General features: G+C 38.7%; 1 protein-coding gene across 1 annotated transcript; it reads left to right on the top strand.

Moving 5' to 3' along the window:
- Positions 1–16,500: 16,500 nt before the first annotated feature.
- LOC146954966 (uncharacterized) lies at positions 16,501–17,197 on the top strand. The gene has a single exon (XM_085705365.1). The coding sequence runs from the start codon at positions 16,501–16,503 to the stop codon at positions 16,984–16,986; it is 486 nt and encodes a 161-aa protein (XP_085561491.1). The 3' UTR covers positions 16,987–17,197.
- Positions 17,198–19,009: the final 1,812 nt, after the last annotated feature.

Here is a 19,009-nt window from a genome sequence, read left to right as displayed (position 1 = left end):
CCAAATTATCAAATGAAGCAATGTTTCTTATGATGTTTACAATTACTTTGACGAGTCCTTCGATAAAATAAAAATGTGTCTATTTTTGCATAACATCATGCATCATCATGCATTTCATAGTCTCAATTCCGAGTCTGACAAATTTTTCTTTTCCCCAAAAGGTCAACCAATCTCAAAAGTGTCATGGCGTCCTCGTCCGAAACCAACTCGCATGTACAACACTCGAGCAATCATAAAGAGAAGATGGATTTTCTCGAGCAAGAAAATCAATTGCTCCGGGAGGAAATTGCAGCCATGCAGACCAAGATGGACGAAATGACTGAATTGATGAAGACACTGACGGTTGCCCAAGCACCTCCACCTCCTCCTCCTCCTATCAGGACTCTAGCCAAAATTGTTTCTAATGGCCCTGAATGGACGTTTTGTGCCGATACTCCGGAGTACTCTGCTCCACAACGTTCTGTGCCTTGGTTCCCGCCTCTTACTGCTGGCGAAATACTCCGTCCCATTGCTTGTGAAGCTCAGATGCCTACCCATCAATATGTAGCTCATTTTCCTCCACCTCCTATGAGAGCTCCTCCAGTCGCTATGACCTATTCAGCACCTGTGATACATACCATTCCACAAGATGAAGAACCCATCTACCATTCAGGGGATATGGAAGCCTATGATAGAGTGAATGACTTACAGCAAAAATATGATGAAATTCAGCGAGATATGAGAGCCCTCCATGGGAAGAAAGTGTTTGGGAAGACTGCTTACGATCTCTGTTTGGTGCCGAACATCCAGATACCCCACAAGTTCAAGGTCCCAGATTTCGAGAAGTATAAAGGGAACTCCTGTCCTGAGGAACATCTAACAATGTATGTGAGAAGGATGTCTGCCTATGCCAAGGATGATCCGGTCCTTATCTATTTCTTTCAAGAGAGTTTGGCTAGTCCCGCCTCAAAATGGTACATGAATCTAGACAAAACAAAGATCCAAACTTTCCGTGATCTGTGTGATGCTTTTGTAGAACAATACAGTTACAATGTGGATATGGCCCCAGACCGAAGCGATCTTCAGGCTATGACTCAGGGAGACAAAGAAACATTCAAGGAATATGCTCAGCGGTGGAGAAATGTCGATGCCCAAGTCAGCCCACGTGTGGAAGGGAAGGAGATGACCAAACTTTTCTTAAAGACTCTCAATCAGTTCTATTACGTGAATATGGTCGGAAGTACGCCCAAGGACTTTGCTTGAGATGGTTGTTATAGGTGTACAGTTGGAAGAAGGAGTCCGAGAAGGACGATTGATCAAAGAAAGCGTTCCCGCTAGTAGTTTGAAAAAGGAAGAGCAGGAGGTTAGTATGGTGAAAGAACATCCTCAGCCACAATATCCTCTGCAACCGTATCAGCAACAGCAGCCTCGACAACAGGCTTCAAGGACACAATTTGCCCTGATTCCCATGAAGTATGCAGATTTGCTTCCACAATTGCTCGAAAAGAATCTGGTCCAGACCAAGGCGCCTCCTCCGGTACCAGCAAGATTGCCAGCATGGTATAGACCTGACCTTTTCTGTACTTTCCATCAAGGGGCACCTGGCCATGATATTGAACATTGCAATGCAATGAAGAAGGCAGTCCAAGATTTGATCCGGACCAACCGTCTGACCTTCTAAGAATTAACACATGGAGTGGTTAGCTGTAATTGGGTCGATGTTGATGTCTTCTTCCGTTACTCTATTTGTTTCCAGTGATATGTTTGTTTGTTTACTGTCTTTTTCAAAAAAGATCCTTTCGTCCCGCCCGAGACAAAAGTGAACTTATGTAGGGCTTTTTGCTTTAAGTATGGTCATCATTAATAAAAAGGTCGTTTTGATCCCGACTTTGCTTTTATTTTGTGCTTTTTCTTGGAAAATGGTAATACAAAAAACCCAAAAAATAAATTTCATTCTCAAATATCTGCATAATTATAACTTGTCAAAATCAATAATCAAATCATGCATTAATAAACCCGTTGAACACATTAACTATATGCTCTCTCCCGACTTTGAACTCCCTGTGTCCGAAGATGAAGAAGAGGAAAATGAAGAGACTCAAGACAATATCTCTCGTATACTGGGGCATCTTAGCTGTCGAAGTTGCAAACAAAAATCAAGAACATTGTTCAGAAGATGGCAGTCACTTACAAAAACTGGCATGAGATGTTACCATTGCCTCACAGGAGTATCATGCTTCATTACATATTTCAACAGAGGCAGCCCCCTCCTTCCCTCAAGTATACAACATGGAGACTCTGCCTCCCGCGGAGGTCGAAGTCCCGTCAATAGGAGTTCTGCTGAAATCCCAGCTTGATTAAACTTTAAATGCATGACGACCTTGTACAGCTACATCAAAAGAGGTTGAAACAAAGATTCAACAAGAGGGTTCGTCACCGTGAAATTTCAAGAATGGAACTTTGTACTACTTTCCAACCAGACTCCAGGGGCAAGTGGATGCCTAACTATGAAGGTTCGTGTGCAATAACTTCTACAACTATGGATGGTGACAAACTCACAAATCTTGTGAATGTCGGTGCAGTCAAGAAATACTCTGTCAAAAAAAAAAGCTCGATAAGTCGCAAACATGAAAAGGCGGCTTAGGCAAAAATGAGTGTCTCGGTGGACTGAAAACCCGAAAGGGCGGTCCAGGCAAAATTAGAAACATGAACAAAAATGATTATCCTGATAGATTGAAAACCCGAAAAAGGCGATCTATGCAAAAGTTAAGGATCATGACAAGTAACTGCATCAGTCAGCATAGTCCACTTGGGGCATCTTGACTATCAAAAGACCTCCGATTCGAAGCATCTGCAAACCAAAGACTCGGAACTGGGGCATTCAAAGTTGTCAGGGAGTATAACAGTTATATGTGTTCAATGTACCTTCCAATATATTTACCATTTTCCAAATTTTTCAAAGATTCGTGGGGCCACGCCATTGGTAGGCCACTACTCAATTCATCAAATTTGAGCCTGTGCCCATTTATTTGGAACTCCCGTTTATTCTATTTGCAAAAATTCTTCTATTTTTGATGGCAATACATGAAGCAAAAATTTTCAAAATACAAAACTTTTTTTTTACATCTTTTGAAAAGTGTGAACAACAAACACACTCTCTTTGAACTCGTGAGTAGTTGAGGCATACGTCAACATCAGCCTCGAGAACGGTTACATTCCGGAAGAGAAACATGTCTAAACACAATGGAGGGGACCTCTGCTTCAACCAAGATGCTTTCACAGTCAAAAAAATATATACAAAAATGATACAAAAAATCAATGCTCGCTAAGTCGAAAAACCTGAAAAGGCGGCTTAGGCAATAGAGAGCGTCCCGGTGGACTGAAAACCCGAAAGGGCGGTCCAGGCAAAAATTAGGGGCACAAAAAAGGAATATACTCCCGGTGGACTGAAAACCCGAAAGGGCGGTCCAGGCAAAAGTTAGGGATTTTCGAAGAAAAATACAAAAATGACTGTCGATGCATGACTAGGGAAAAGCATTCGGAGCTGATTTACAAATGGCGACTTCTTCCAGACTGTTGGTTAAACAATGGGCTTTCTCCCCAAAATTCATCGGTTGCTATTCATCAATTGCAACCTTGTGCCGGGTTTCACACCGTCAACGACTTGATTTGTTCACAATAACATCATCTCCAAGGAAGTTTGCCGAGTGTTTGTACTGCGATGTCAGCCCGACTCCCATCTTACCTGTGTTGTCTTGTTTCATCAAGTCATCTGTCATATACAGTCGTACAAGTTACATCCATACATTCATACATCCATTTATACAATCGCACACATTCATACACTCATGCCCACACAACATATACACAACATCAATTCATACATGATTGCATTAGTCACCAAAATCTTGTGTCGATCGTGTCTCTTCAGTTCGGTCTTTACTTATCATTGCGTCAAGCATCAAGTTTCTACACATGAACATCTGACATTTACCTTCTTATCATCAGAAGTGTCATCCCCAGTGTGTCTGGTCCAGAGATGTCACTCATTATAAGCCCGGTGGATTCCGGCGAACTCTTACAAAGCCCAGTGGATTCTGGCAAACTTTTATCAAAAGCCAAGTGGATTCTCGCAAAAGCCGAGTGGATTCTCGCAAAACTCTTATGAAGCCCAGTGGATTCTGGCCAACTTTTTTCAAAAGCCGACTGGATTCTCGCATATGTTTATCAAGCCGAGTGGATTCTCGCAAAAGCCGAGTGGATTCTCGCAAAAGCCGAGTGGATTCTCGCAAAAGCCCAGTGGATTCTGGCAAACTTTTATCAAAAGCCGAGTGGATTCTCGCAAAATGTTTCAAAAGCCGAGTGGATTCTCGCAAAAGCCCAGTGGATTCTGGCAAACTTTTATCAAAAGCGGAGTGGATTCTCGCAAAATGTTTCAAAAGCCGAGTGGATTCTCGTAAACTTTTATCAAAAGCCGAGTGGATTCTCGCAAAATGTTTCAAAAGCCGAGTGGATTCTCGCAAACCATATATCAAAAGCCGAGTGGATTCTCGCAAATGTTTCATATTGTCTCAAGTGGCAAGTCCTAAACAACGGACAGCTTGAGTCTACCTTTATCTTGTTTCAAGTGGCAAGTCCTAAACAACGGACAGCTTGAGTCTACCTTTACCTTGTTTCAAGTGGCAGGTCCTAAACAACGGACAGCTTGAGTTTACCTTTCATCATTTTTCAAACGGTCAATTCCAACCAATGTTTCAGTTTGAAATCACATTTTATTTTCTTCAGTGTCATCCCCAGTTTAGCTGTTCAAGTGATGTCGCTAAAAAGTTTTGTCTTCATTAAGCTATCGTTCCAAACCAATACGGTAGTAGACAATCATTTTCCCCAGTGAAACTACATTCCCCTTAGCGGAGTCGGATCCCATTCTTCAACGAATTTGGGTATCCCGTCGTTGTTTCTCGTCTCAGTCAAGTCAACTTTGTCGTCCTGCATTCATACAAGCATTTCACGAGCATTCATAGCATCTTAGGTCCAAAATTGTTGTACTTTGTATTTAAGTCTCTTCGCTCCGATCGAATTAAAGATTCCATCTTCAAATCTTCGGACGAAGAAACTTAAATAGGGGCATCTGTCATACCCCAATTTTTGACCTAAGATACCACTGACACGTGTCGATGGACCCTACATTCATACATCGCTTGACTCTGATCGATCTTTGATTTTCAGTGAAAAATTCGGCAGAGAGGTATTTTAAAATACCTCATAATTGGTTCCGAGTCGGTCCCTCTTCTTTTTTCTTTTTTTTTAATCTTTAATTCCATCTTTAATTTTTTAATCAATTTTAATTTTTAGTTTTTATTATTTCTTTTTATCAATTACCTTTTAGTGATAAGTCCAAGTCTTTTTTTAATTATTATCCCATTTTTATTATTTTCATTATTATTCTTTTTTCATTATTAGATAAGTCCAAATAGTGTCCATAAGGTTAAAAAACGTCCAAGTGCATCAATCATAATTCTAGGAACTTTTTCATCAAGCCAACAACAAACAACACGTTCATCCCTTTTCCATCCCAATCCAAAGCCACAATTTTTGTGCTACTTTCTAACAAACCCTAATCAAAATCCATTCCCTATAAATTAAACCTGCAAAACACACAAGAGGGGGGGCCAATTTCAACGCACAAATTCATCGGCCGATATCCACAATCATAACCTGCAATTCAAAACGCACACAATTCATAAACAACCAACGCACAATTTTTTCACGATCAATTCTCACGCACAATTTTTTCACGATCAATTCTCACTCACAATTGTAACTTCATAAATCAGCAACACAATCAATACAAACCCCAAACGGCAAAAAAATTCATTTGAACATATTCGTAATCACAGTATCACATTCGAACCACACAACAGTCCCAAAACCTTACACAAAGCAGTCAAAACCCACACAATCAAAAAACATTTCACGAGCCACTCATCAAAACCGAATTGCACAACAAATACACCCAAGCGTCATACCAGTTCGTGTGAATCCAACAGCATCATCACCGATTCCAAATCCAAACCGACGGTAACGGCAGCCACTCAAGACGTCACAAACCGCGAGCATCAAAGCCGAATCCAAAGGGAACAAAGCGAAAATCAAAGGTATAAAAAACTTCTCTTAGATCTAGGTCGTTTAGTTTTTGTTTTAAAAATTTTGAGGCTAGAATTGAGAAGAGGAGAGTGAGACAGTCTGAAACACAAAAAAATTAATAAAAAAAAAAAACAAGTATACCAGTTACCGGCGGCGGCGCCGCCACCCCTGGTCGGCCAACCGCCGCCGGGAAACCATTGAAGAAGAATGAAGGAAATTAGGTAACAGAAGAGACAGAAGAGAGAACAGGGAAGGAACGAGGGATGAAGAGAGAGAAATGCATGTTTGTAATGAAAAAACCGGACACATCTCATATATATACTCTTAGGCTGAACCGGTTTAACCCTTGAACCGAACCGGACCAAAACCGGTTACCCTTAAGCCCAGTGCCCCCTTTGCTGTGTTGGCCCATTTTTTCCTTCTGCTTGCTTCCTACACCCCCATTTTAACTCCTGCACCCCCTTCCCTGCATTCATTCATTTTCAATTCTTTTCGTTTCTATTTTTTTTTATCATGTTTGTTTTCTTTCTTTTCTTTATGAGTTTCCATATTTATTACGGTCCATTTCATGCATCGCATATTACTTTGATTCGTTCTTTTTGCATTCTTATTTTATTGTTAAGCATTTTTTTTAAAATTATTAGAATGCATATTAGGTTAATGTAAAAAATCATTCATGCATCTTTAGTTTAGGTTTATTATCATGCGTATTCCATTTTTCGTTATGTATTTTATCACATGGACGTAGTTTGTACATTAGGCTTTGATGTAAATCATTCATGCATTTTAGTTTAGCTTCATCGTTTTGCATATTAATTTATTTATTTTTGTCAAGACTTTAGAATGTATATTAGGTTTAATGTAAATACATCTTTAGTTTAGGTTTATTATCATGCATTCATTTTCTCGCAGACCATAGAATGTATTAATAGGTTTTTGTAATAGCTTAGGTGCATGTGTGCGTGAGTGGGTGTATGTTTACTCCTATGCTTGGTAGTTTAGGTAAAAGGCCCTTGTGGTGGTCCAACGCCACCATGGGGATCCCTACGCTTTTATTTCTTTATGCTCCGTTAGTTTAATTTTATTCTAATTATTCAAAAACAACAAAAACTTGCAAATAGTACAAAAATCACAAAAAAGTATTTTCTTAAATAAACCTCGATCTTAAATCGAGTGACGTCTTTTATTTTTCTTTTCTTAATCAAATATCAATCAATCTAATTTATTTTCGAGTCCATTTTCTTTAATATTAAAAAAAACACAAACAAATACATTTTTGCCACTTTGGCTTTCTTTTATTTTTAAACCTTTTTCAAAACTAATAAAAAACACACCACCAATCAAACGTCAATTTTTACCCCGAACTACGAGGTTTTGATCCCTCACGGGTACGTAGGCAGAGGACACTTGTCCTTCCAAATCAATAAAATGTAGATAATTAGGTCTTCTTTTTTTTTAATCATTTCAAATTCTTTTTTTCAAAAAAAAATAAGCAAGTTATAGCACATTATTTAAATAAAAATCAAAAGGTTCTCGTAGAGTACTACGAATATTTAGGGTGCTAATACCTTCCCTAAATATAACCAACCCCCAGACCCCCAATTTAAATAAATTTTTTCAAAGTCGTGAAATAAAAGTGAGTCAATAAGCTAATCAAATAGCCTTGATCTCCAAAAAATGACGCGACAAAAGAGAACTACGGTGGATTTGATCCCTTAAAAGGGTACGTAGGCAAGGAACCAATATTCCTTCAATTCAAATAAAATAAAAATTCAAATATCTTCTTCTCCCTCCAATTCTTCACTTAGTAAACTCTTAGGTGTAAATATCATTTTTCAAATAGCATTTAAAAATAAAGCGCGCGCGTAGAAAGTAAAGACGGTTCCTATAGGTTACTATAGTCGTTATGGGTGCCTAACACCTTCCCGTAGCGAAAACAACTCCCGGACCTCGATTCTCAAGGGTTTTTCTTATTTTTTCCCTTCCCAAGAAAAAATAAGATATCAAAGGTTAAAAAGGTTCAAACGTAATCAATGTTTGACACCCGAAAACCAAGATAAAACACATGTCACATCACATAGCAGCGGACATACTTAAAAATCATAAAACATCTCCAGATCTCAAATAAAATACAATTGTATTCTCTAAATCCCAAATAACAGAATATATCAACAACTCCAAGATACATAGTCAAAATGAAACAACATGCAAGGACTATCCTAGATCAGAGCCCTAATCTAGACACTTGCATGAAAAAGAGGAACTCCACTCCTCGGCATCAACAAGCAACAACTAAGCATCCTGCACGCCGTCTACCCATCCATACAGAGAGGTAGGCGGTCCACCACAGACCACTGAGGGTTAGCATTACATCATCATAATCCATAAAAGATTTAAACAAGAACATTGGAAATGAAAGATATATTCAAGAATACAAAATAACAAATCATACATGTATTCACAGTATTCATGATTCTCATACCATTCAAACCATTCCATACCATCATTCCAAGTTCATATCAACAAGTGTATCATACACGTATCACATATACATAACCCTCCCTCCTAGAACACTAGCATCACATGATCATTATTATCCCCCATCACTTACATTTCAAGCTATCACATTATTATCATAGCATATCATGCATATTCAACCTCTAATCAAGTCATCAACAAAATCTCATCATTTATCAACATCAATCAATGAAAACATTACTCACTTCATTACTCCTCTAGCATGCTTATCTCAACAAGTACAATTCGTCATATCGAAGTTATAAGCAAGCCATCATCATTATCAAAGAACATCACCACATCATATGTGTATATATACATATACAATTCTCACCTCATCATTATTATTAAAATAACCATCATCAATTGATTCACCAAGTGTATAAGCACAAACAATTAAGACATGCAATTAGAGCATAATACAATTAGTCACAACCATCCACAAAATTCACCAATGTACATATACACCAATCCACATAATCACAACATTCACCAAATTTCACCAATACACAAATTCACCAAGTCATATATTCAATTATGACACAACTCATCAATTATTCAAATGCATGCAATGTTCTAGACTCTTCTCTAGATGCATGTGGTACCAAAACACCTCAAGGTCGTCACCTTCGATGCAACAAAAACATCGTACTCACCTCAATTGGATATAAAATCCGCCACCATCAGTCTTGGATATAAAATCCACCACCATCAGTCACGAATGCATGAACATATGACTCAACTACAAATGCATATGTTCACACAAACAATAATCACCTCACCATCACCAATACATGTATATATGCAATCATCAATAATTCACCACCAACTTAACATATATACAATCACCAACAACATCAAAAATCACACAACATGAAGTTGTCACATAATTACACCACCAATCATCTTCACATAACATATAATAACTCTCCATAAAGGATTCACCATCAATTAATTCTCAAAAGTCATTTCTAGTTAAGTTCGTCTCTCAAAATCACAACATTAAGTTAATTGAACATTTGAGTCAAAACCAAGTAAACAAGCTCAATTGCCTATGTCATGTATACTCACAAGTCACATATGCGTGTAATAGAGATTACATAAGCAATTCATCGGCCAAACATGACAAATTCAATAAAAACTCAAAGTTCGTCTCACTTATCATTTTTCACAAAAACTCTCATTTTCAAGCAAAACAAGTTAAGACTTAGTGGAACCAATCACAACTACTTTTTAAAATCATTTGAACAAGAGTCTAGGCCAATTACAAGCAAACAAGCCTTAATTCCAAAAATTAGCCTAAGTCGTTTGAGGAAAATCCCAAGTTTCAAACCATTTGAAAATTCGAACATTCAATAAGCGGATACCATCTTTCAAATCATCAATCCTCAGAAGCGGATACCGATTCTTGATTGTCACCTTATTCAACTGCCGATAATCCACACACAACCTCATGCTTCCATCTTTCTTCTTAACCAACAACACAGGAGTACCCCACGGAGAAACACTCGGCATAATAAACTGATTCTCGAGCAACTCTTCCAACTGTTTCTTCAATTCACCCAACTCTGATGCAGACATCCGATACAGCGCAATCGAAATAGGACTCGTTCCAGGAACCAAATCAATTGCAAACTCCACTTCCCTCTCCGGCGGTAACTGGATAATGTCGTCCGGAAAAAACTTCTGGTAACTCTTGTGTAACGCCCGTCTTAATTATTTAATTAATTCAATGAAGTTTAGAATATATTTATAAATATATGCTTATATGATTTAAGATCTAAGTGATTTACATGATTTATATGTGTGAATTATATGATTTATGAAGTTGAGTGGTTTATATGATTTATAAATAAATTATGTGAAGTATATGATTTTGTGAAGTTATTATGTTGGTGTGACTTATTTTATTATTAAATAAAATAAGATATGTAAAGTAAAATAAAAATATTAAAAGTGGGGCTGTGTTGTGAGATGAGTAAATTAGTAGTGAGAAGAGTAATATGAAAAGATAAATAGACAGACATAAGTTAGTAACACAGTACGTACGTTTTTGGAGAAAAAGGGAGAAAAGTCAGAAGAGGAGAACAAGAGAGAGAGGGCTGCGATTTCTGCAATTACCAGGTAAAGGTGGGACTACCTTTCAATACTATTAAGGGTATGATTCTGAAAAATGATTTTTAACATGATTAGGTTGAGTTTTGGTGAGAATTGGGAATTAGGTTTAAGACCGATTTTGATGATTGAACCATGAAAAGATGTTAGATTGATGCAAAATTAGTGTACAGACCTTAGATATTGCCTAGGGTGATAATTAGATGCTATTTGGATGAAAGAATCATGAAGATAGGTGAAAAGTTGTAATTTTTAGGTTTCTGGCCGTACTGACATTCATCGCTCGCAACTGCGAGCAGGAACACTCGCAATTGTGAGCTAGGAACCCCCGCTCGCCACTGCGAGTAACGCAACTCGCAACTGCGAGTAACCTGTAAGCTCGCCATTGCGAGCAAAGTGGCTCGCCATTGCGAGCAAGGCCTTAGGAGTCCAGAATGCACGCTTTGCTCGCCGTTGCGAGCAAAGTTACTCGCCACTGCGAGTTAGGCTGTTAGTTGCCCAAAATTGTTCTGATGCGATCCTTTCGCATGTGTAGTCATGAGTTGATCTTAGAAGTAAGAATGATGGTTGTTTAGGATACTTTCAGAAGTTCCAGAAGTCTGTTTAGGTGACTGAGATTAGTAGTGATGATGTATAAGTATTATTTATGATGCTTTATGATGATTAGTTGATATGATTCATTCCCTTTAATGATGATATGTTATTTAAGCACTGTTACATGCTGTAATTGTTGTTGTTTGCTGCGGTTGATTGTTAATGTCTTGAAGTTGCATGAGTCAGTCTAAGTTGCAAGAATCAAAGAAGTTATCCATGATTATGGAGTAGTAAAAGATGTTCACGTTGTTGTCTAAGTTGTAGGAAGATTGAGTCCATTGCATACTCATTAAAGTTGGGGGCTTTAGGCCCGGCAGCCTTGTGCTCATTAAAGTTGGGGGCTTTAGGCTCGGCAGCCTTGTGCTCAAACTACGTTGGGGGCTTTAAGCCCGGCAGCTTTATGCTCACACGTTGAAGAGCCTAATTACGCTCATTTATGTTGTTGATTGGTTCCACATTCATTTGCATATCAAGAAGTTTCACGATGGTTTAAGTTGTTAAGTTGTTAAGTTGATAAGAGTTGCATTGTCAAGTTGAGTCGTGTTGTCGAGTCAAGTGTTAAGTTGAGCATGATATTTGATGATGATGATAATTGATGATGGTATTTGATTATGAAATGATAATATGTTAAGTGATAAATGTTTGATATGTTAATAATGTTTTATGTTGTCAGATGCATTTTAATGAATTATATGCTTAATTTATTGACTGTGAGATCTCACCCCTTCTGCTTGAAAATGTTGCCCTTCGTATGGGTAACTTGCAGGTAATAAAGACTAGAGGCGTACGTGAGTGGACTCCTCACATTTTGTCTAGGTGCTCTGATACGTAACGGGATGGGGGCTTGCTTTTACTTCTGTTCCTTACGTGTCTTTATGAACTTTTTATGAATAAATGTCGAACTAAAATTATGAGATTTCGGATGAGGCCTGCGTGCCAAGACTTTTAGTATGTTGAACTATTTTCCGCTGCATGATTCTAGATTTTTGATGTTAAATATTGAGAGATAATTCTTATTATCCATCTTATGATTTTCAAGAAGTATGTGACATTTCGTTATGATTTAAAATACTCTGATTTAAATGAAATTTTTATGTTGGGAAAAACGGGGTGTTACAATTGGTATCAGAGCAGGTCGGTCCTTCCGGCCAAGTAGTGAGTCAAGTTGTGTCTTTAGCAGTTGGAATACCATTATTATGTTATTCTAATTGTTGTGTGTTGTGCAGAGAAGAGACCTGGAGGCTGCGAATTTTATCTGTTATAAGGGAACCAGAATGGCTGGAAGGAACGATGTTGCGGTGGCTGCTGCATTGGAAGCTGTGGCCCAAGCTATATGACAACTGTCAAATGCTGGTGCTGGTGTTAATGCTGACGTGAGAATGTTGGAGGCCTTTTTGAGAAATCATCCTCCCACTTTCAAAGGAAGGTACGACCCTGATGGAGCGCAGACATGGCTCAAGGAGATGGAAAGAGTTTTCAGAGTTATGCAATGTACTAATGATCAGAAGGTGCGTTTTGGTACGCGTATGCTGGCTGAGGAAGCTGATGACTGGTGGGTGAGCCTCCAACCTACCCTAGAGCAGGATGATGCGGTTATTACTTGGGCTGTGTTTAGGAGAGAGTTCCTAAACAGATATTTTCCTGAAGATGTTCGCAGAAGAAAAGAGATCGAGTTCCTTGAGCTGAAGCAAGGAAACATGTCGGTGACGGAGTATGCAGCAAAGTTTGTGGAGCTGGCTCAGTTCTATCCACACTATACTGGGGACAATGCTGAGTTCTCTAAGTGTATCAAGTTTGAGAATGGTTTGCATGCTGATATTAAGCGAGTCATTGGTTACCAACAGATCTGAGACTTTTCTGCTTTGGTGAGCAGATGCAGAATTTATGAAGATGATAGCAAAGCTCATTATAAGATTATGAGTGAGAAGAGGGGTAAGGGCCAGCAAAGTCGCCCAAAGCCTTACAGTGCTCCTGCTGACAAAGGAAAAGGAAGAGCTAATGATGAAAGAAGGTCAAATAAGAAAGATGCCAGTGCTGAGATTGTTTGTTTTACTTGTGGCGAGAAAGGCCATAAGAGTAATGCTTGCACTAAGGATATTAAATGGTGCTTTCGTTGTGGCAGTAAAGGACATACACTTGCAGAGTGTAACCATGGGGACATTGTGTGTTTTAACTGCAACGAAGAGGGTCATATAGGGTCTCAATGCAAGAATCCGAAGAAGACTCAGACTAGAGGAAAAGTGTTTGCCTTGACTGGTACTCAGACTGAAAATGAGGATCGTTTGATCAGAGGTACTTGTTATATTAACAATACTCCTTTAGTTGCTATTATTGATACTGGTGCTACACATTGTTTTGTTGCTTTTGATTGTGCTTCTAAGTTGGGCCTTGCTATGTCTGATATGAATGGAGAAATGGTTGTCGAAACTCCAGCTAAGGGTTCAGTGACCACTTCTCTTGTTTGTTTAGGTGTCCCTTGTCTATGTTTGATCGTGATTTGAGATTGATTTAGTTTGTCTACCTTTGAGTGGAATGGATGTGATTCTTGGTATGAACTGGTTAGAGTACAATCACGTCCTCATTAATTGTTTTAGTAAGTCGGTACGTTTCTCTTCTGCTGAAGAGGAAAGTGGAGCAGAGTTTTTGTCTACTAAGCAGCTGAAGCAGTTAGAACGCGGTGGAATCTTAATGTTTTCTTTGATGGCATCCTTATCTTTGGAGAATCAAGCAGTGATTGATAAGTTACAAGTGGTGTGCGATTTCCCTGAAGTTTTTCCTGATGAAATTCCTGATGTACCACCGAAGAGAGAAGTTGAATTTTCTATTGATCTTGTTCCGGGAACGAAGCCTGTGTCTATGACACCTTACCGTATGTCAGTTTCTGAGTTGGCTGTGTTGAAGAAACAGTTGGAAGATTTGCTTGATAAGAAGTTCATAAGACCGAGTGTTTCACCTTGGGGAGCGCCGGTATTGTTGGTTAAGAAGAAAGATGGAAGTATGAGGTTGTGCATTGATTATCGACAACTGAATAAAGTAACTATAAAGAATAGGTATCCACTTCCTAGAATCGATGATTTGATGGACCAGTTAGTGGGTGCACGTGTGTTCAGCAAGATTGACTTGAGGTCGGGTTATCCCCAGATTAAAAAAAAAAGATGAGGATATGCAGAAGACGGCTTTTAGGACGCGATATGGTCATTATGAATATAAGGTGATGCCTTTTGGTGTGAGTAATGCGCCTGGCGTGTTTATGGAGTATATGAATCGCATTTTCCATGCATTTTTGGATCGCTTTGTTGTTGTGTTCATCGATGATATTTTGATTTACTCTAAGACAGAAGAAGAACATGCGGGACATTTGAAGAATGTTTTGCAAGTGCTGAAAGAGAAGAAGTTGTATGCTAAATTGTCTAAGTGTGAATTCTGGTTGAATGAGGTAAGTTTTCTTGGCCATGTTATTTCTGGTAGTGGTATTGCAGTCGATCCATCTAAAGTTGAAGCAGTATCACAATGGGAGACTCCTAAGTCAGTTACAGAGATTAGAAGCTTTTTGGGTTTGGCAGGTTACTACCGAAGATTTATAGAAGGATTTTCTAAGTTAGCACTTCCGTTAACGCAGTTGACGTGTAAAGGTAAGACATTTATGTGGGATGTTCATTGTGAGAACAGTTTTAATGAATTGAAGAAGCGTTTGACGACGGCTCCAGTTTTGATTTTGCCGAAACCTGATGAACCTTTTGTGGTGTATTGCGACGCGTCCAAGTTGGGCTTAGGTGGTGTACTTATGCAGGATGGTAAGGTGGTTGCTTATGCATCAAGACAGTTGAGAATTCATGAACGAAATTATTCTACTCATGATCTTGAATTAGCTGCAGTTGTATTTGTGCTTAAGATTTGGAGACATTACTTGTATGGTTCGAGATTTGAGGTGTTTAGTGATCACAAGAGTTGAAGTATTTGTTTGATCAGAAGGAATTGAATATGAGACAGCGAAGGTGGCTCGAATTGATGAAAGATTATGACTTTAGTTTGAATTACCACCTGGGAAAAGCCAATGTTGTTGCGGATGCCTTAAGTAGGAAGACTTTACATATGTCTGCTATGATGGTTAAAGAGTTTGCATTGCTTGAACAGTTTAGGGATTTTAGCTTAGTTTGTGAAATGTCGTCTCGGAGTGTTAAGCTAGGAATGCTGAAAATTGATAATGATTTCCTGAAGAGTATTAGGGATGCGCAGAAAGTTGATGTTAAGTTCGTGGACTTGTTGGTTGATAGTAATCAAACTGAAGATAGTGACTTTAAGGTAGATGAACAAGGTGTGTTGAGGTTTCGAGGTAGGATTTGTATTCCAGACAATGATGAGATAAAGAAGATGATTCTTAAAGAGAGTCATAGGAGTAGCTTAAGTATTCATCCGGGAGCTACAAAGATGTATCATGACTTAAAGAAGTTGTTTTGGTGGTCTGGATTGAAACGTGATGTAGCGCAATTTGTGTACTCCTGTTTGATTTGTCAGAAGTCGAAGGTAGAACATCAGAAACCTGCTGGATTGATGACACCGTTAGATGTACCAGAATGGAAATGGGATAGTATATCCATGGATTTTGTGACGAGTTTGCCGAGTACTCCAAAAGGGAATGACGCCATTTGGGTGATTGTTGATAGATTGACTAAGTCGGCACACTTCATTCCGATCAATATTAGTTTTCCTGTAGCTCAGTTGGCAGAAATTTATATTCGAGACATTGTGAAGTTGCATGGTGTTCCTTCAAGCATCGTGTCAGATAGAGATCCAAGATTTACTTCTAGATTTTGGAAGAGTTTGCAATAGGCTTTAGGCTCTAAGTTGAGATTGAGTTCGGCTTATCATCCCCAAACAGATGGTCAGTCGGAAAGAACGATTCAGTCACTCGAAGATTTGTTGAGAGTATGTGTACTTGAGCAAGGTGGAACTTGGGATAGTCACCTCCCGTTGATAGAGTTTTCTTATAATAACAGTTATCATTCAAGTATTGAAATGGCACCTTTCGAGGCTTTGTATGGTCAGAGGTGTAGGACTCCGTTGTGTTGGTTTGAAACAGGTGAGAGTGTGGTTTTAGGACCAGAGATTGTTCAGCAGACTACTGAGAAGGTAAAGATGATTCCAGAAAAGATGAAAGCGTCGCAGAGTCGACAAAAGAGTTACCATGATAAGCGTAGAAAAGACCTTGAGTTTCAAGAGGGAGACCACGTGTTCTTGAGAGTTACTCCGACGACCGGTGTTGGTCGTGCATTGAAGTCAAATAAGTTGACTCCGAAGTTTATTGGTCCATATCAGATATCGGAAAGAGTCGGAACGGTGGCATACCGAGTGGGTTTACCATCGCATTTATCGAATTTGCATGATGTGTTTCATGTGTCGCAGCTGAGGAAGTATGTTCCAGACCCGTCCCATGTGATTCAGAGAGATGATGTGCAAGTGAGAGACAACCTTACGGTGGAGACTTTACCTTTGAGGATTGATGATCGCAAGGTGAAAACGTTGAGAGGCAAGGAGATACCTCTAGTGAGAGTTGTTTGGAGTGGGGTGACTGGTGAAAGCTTGACGTGGGAGCTAGAGAGTAAGATGATGGAGTCTTATCCAGAGTTGTTTGCTTGAGGTAAATTTTCGAGGACGAAAATTCTATAAGTTGGGGAGAGTTGTAACGCCCGTCTTAATTATTTAATTAATTCAATGAAGTTTAGAATATATTTATAAATATATGCTTATATGATTTATGATCTAAGTGATTTACATGATTTATATGTGTGAATTATATGATTTATGAAGTTGAGTGGTTTATATGATTTATAAATAAATTATGTGAAGTATATGATTTTGTGAAGTTATTATGTTGGTGTGACTTATTTTATTATTAAATAAAATAAGATATGTAAAGTAAAATAAAAGTATTAAAAGTGGGGTTGTGTTGTGAGATGAGTAAATTAGTAGTGAGAAGAGTAATATGAAAAGATAAATAGACAGACATAAGTTAGTAACACAGTACGTACGTTTTTGGAGAAAAAGGGAGAAAAGTCAGAAGAGGAGAACAAGAGAGAGAGGGCAGCGATTTCTGCAATTACCAGGTAAGGGTGGGACTAACTTTCAATACTATTAAGGGTATGATTCTGAAAAATGATTTTTAGCATGATTAGGTTGAGTTTTGGTGAGAATTGGGAATTAGGTTTAAGATCGATTTTGATGATTGAACCATGAAAAGATGTTAGATTGATGCAAAATTAGTGTACAGACCTTAGATATTGCCTAGGGTGATAATTAGATGCTATTTGGATGAAAGAATCATGAAGATAGGTGAAAAGTTGTAATTTTTAGGTTTCTGGCCGTACTGACATTCATCGCTCGCAACTGCGAGCAGGAACACTCGCAATTGCGAGCTAGGAACCCCCGCTCGCCACTGCGAGCAACGCAACTCGCAACTGCGAGTAACCTGTAAGCTCGCCATTGCGAGCAAAGTGGCTCGCCATTGCGAGCAAGGCCTTAGGAGTCCATAATGCACGCTTTGCTCGCCGTTGCGAGCAAAGTTACTCGCCACTGCGAGTTAGGCTGCTAGTTGCCCAAAATTGTTCTGATGCGATCCTTTAGCATGTGTAGTCATGAGTTGATCTTAGAAGTAAGAATGAGGGTTGTTTAGGATATTTTCAGAAGTTCTAGAAGTCTATTTAGGTGACTGAGATTAGTAGTGATGATGTATAAGTATTATTTATGATGCTTTATGATGATTAGTTGATATGATTCATTCCCTTTAATGATGATATGTTATTTAAGCACTGTTACATGCTGTAATTGTTGTTGTTTGTTGCGGTTGATTGTTAATGTCTTGAAGTTGCATGAGTCGGTCTAAGTTGCAAGAATCAAAGAAGTTATCCATGATTATGGAGTAGTAAAAGATGTTCACGTTGTTGTCTAAGTTGTAGGAAGATTGAGTCCATTGCATACTCATTAAAGTTGTGGGCTTTAGGCCCGGCAGCCTTGTGCTCATTAAAGTTGGGGGCTTTAGGCCCGGCAGCCTTGTGCTCAAACTACGTTGGGGGCTTTAAGCCCAGCAGCTTTATGCTCACACGTTGAAGAGCCTAATTACGCTCATTTATGATGTTGATTGGTACCACATGCATTTGCATATCAAGAAGTTTCACGATGGTTTAAGTTGTTAAGTTGTTAAGTTGATAAGAGTTGCATTGTCAAGTTGAGTCGTGTTGTCGAGTCAAGTGTTAAGTTGAGCATGATATTTAATGATGATGATAATTGATGATGGTATTTGATTATGAAATGATAATATGTTAAGTGATAAATGTTTGATATGTTAATAATGTTTTATGTTGCCAAATGCATTTTAATGAATTATATGCTTAATTTATTGATTGTGAGATCTCACCCCTTCTGCTTGAAAATGTTGCCCTTCGTATGGGTAACTTGCAGGTAATAAAGACTAGAGGCGTACGTGAGTGGACTCCTCACATTTTGTCTAGGTGCTCTGATACGTAACGGGATGGGGGCTTGCTTTTACTTCTGTTCCTTACGTGTCTTTATGAACTTTTTATGAATAAATGTCGAACTAAAATTATGAGATTTCGGATGAGGCCTGCGTGCCAAGACTTTTAGTATGTTGAACTATTTTCCGCTG

Source organism: Medicago sativa, chromosome 1 (genome assembly GCF_051527215.1).
Source record: "Medicago sativa cultivar Bolivia chromosome 1, Bolivia_mono, whole genome shotgun sequence".
NCBI classification, from domain to species: domain Eukaryota; kingdom Viridiplantae; phylum Streptophyta; class Magnoliopsida; order Fabales; family Fabaceae; genus Medicago; species Medicago sativa.
The sequence above is the reverse complement of the archived record's forward strand: the minus strand, read 5'-3'. Positions and strand labels throughout refer to the sequence as shown.